The 1,442-nt window shown below is 46.0% G+C and overlaps 1 protein-coding gene across 5 annotated transcripts in view; it reads left to right on the top strand.

The window, feature by feature from the left end:
• Positions 1–1,442, top strand: part of Rabgef1 (RAB guanine nucleotide exchange factor 1) — a 41,542-nt gene that overhangs the window by 38,212 nt on the left and 1,888 nt on the right. For all 5 annotated transcript variants that reach the window (XM_031338114.1, XM_031338117.1, XM_031338116.1 and 2 more), the window contains 2 exons: positions 63–84; positions 1,332–1,442. The exon at positions 1,332–1,442 is cut by the window's right edge and continues 146 nt beyond it. In XM_031338114.1, coding sequence (XP_031193974.1) covers positions 63–84; positions 1,332–1,442 — 133 coding nt within the window. The remainder of the gene's footprint in view (positions 1–62; positions 85–1,331) is intronic.

Here is a 1,442-nt window from a genome sequence, read left to right on the forward strand (position 1 = left end):
ACTGGGTGACACCTCAGATGCTCTGTGTCCCTGTCAATGAGGAAATCCCTGAAGTGTCCGACATGGTGGTGAAAGCGATCACAGGTCAGTGTGGCTGAGAGCTTTACATCTGAATGTTCTCAATAGCTTACCCCGATGCTGCAGCATAGCCCATAGAAAAGCCCTTAGAAATCTACCCTCCGCTCCTCCTCCCTTCTCTCAATAGCTTACCACGATGCTGCAGTATAGCCCATAGAAAAGCCCTTAAAACTCTACCCTCTGCTCCTCCTCCCTTCTCTCCCTCTTTCTTTCTTCCTTCTGCTCATTCACTTAAGACAGAGTCTCACTATGTAACCCTGGCTAGCCTGGAACTTGCTATGCAAGACCAGGCTAGCTTCAAACTCAAGATCTGCCTGCCTCAGCCTCTGCTGGATACTCCACACTGCAGCAAGTAAGCTCCTTTCCTTCTTCTTGTTTGGTGATGGAGTTCTCTCTTTTCCACTTTCTGCTTTTGATATTTAAAAAATATTATTGATTGATTTTGTTTTTTAATGTGCATTGGTGTTTTGCCTACATGTATGTCTATGCAACTGGAGTTACAGACAGTTGTGAGTTGCCATGCAGGTGCTGGGAATTGAAGCTTGCTCCTCTGCAAGAGGAGCCAGTACTCTTAACTGCTGAGCCACCTCTCTTGTCCCATTCTTCTGATATTTTCTTTAAAGTAACATGTCCCTCTCCCACCTCTGTCTGTCTGTCTTTCTGGCTTTCTTTGGGGCTATGAAGACAAAGAACAACTTGTGGGAATCAGTTCTGTCCTTCCACAATGAGTTTCATGGGGATTGAACTCATAGGCTGTCAGGCATTGCAGCAAATACTGTTATATATACCAGGCCATCTTGCTGGCCCAAAGTGTCATTATTTGATCATTGAGATAAACTAAGGTCAAACACAGCCTGACCTGACAATAATGGCTACTACTCTCTCCACTCAAGTCCATTCTTCTGCTTTTCTATCTGAGAAAGGACTTGTCTGTGCCATATCCCCTCCCTGAGAAGCAGTGTGCACAGTGAAGACTTTCTAAACTGAGTATAGAGCTGTGTTAGGAGAGGCTGGGGATGGACCTCAGCCAACAGAGCCGTTCCATCCAGTATGCTGGTGCACTCCCACCATCTCAGCACTTGGGAGGTCAGGGCCATCTTTACTACGTAAGGAATTTGGGGCTAGCCCTGGGCTATAAATATAAGCTTCAGTTGAAAAAAATAAAAACAAAAAGCAAGTGAACAATAAGGAGCAGTGAGACACTTTTAAAGCCATGTTCTTCTTTTCCATGGCACCGTGCCTCCTCTTCACAGATATCATTGAGATGGACTCAAAGCGGGTGCCTCGGGACAAGCTGGCCTGCATCACCAGGTGCAGCAAGCACATCTTCAATGCCATCAAGATCACCAAGAATGAGCCAGCCT

Source organism: Mastomys coucha, unplaced genomic scaffold, assembly GCF_008632895.1.
Source record: "Mastomys coucha isolate ucsf_1 unplaced genomic scaffold, UCSF_Mcou_1 pScaffold22, whole genome shotgun sequence".
NCBI classification, from domain to species: Eukaryota; Metazoa; Chordata; class Mammalia; order Rodentia; family Muridae; genus Mastomys; species Mastomys coucha.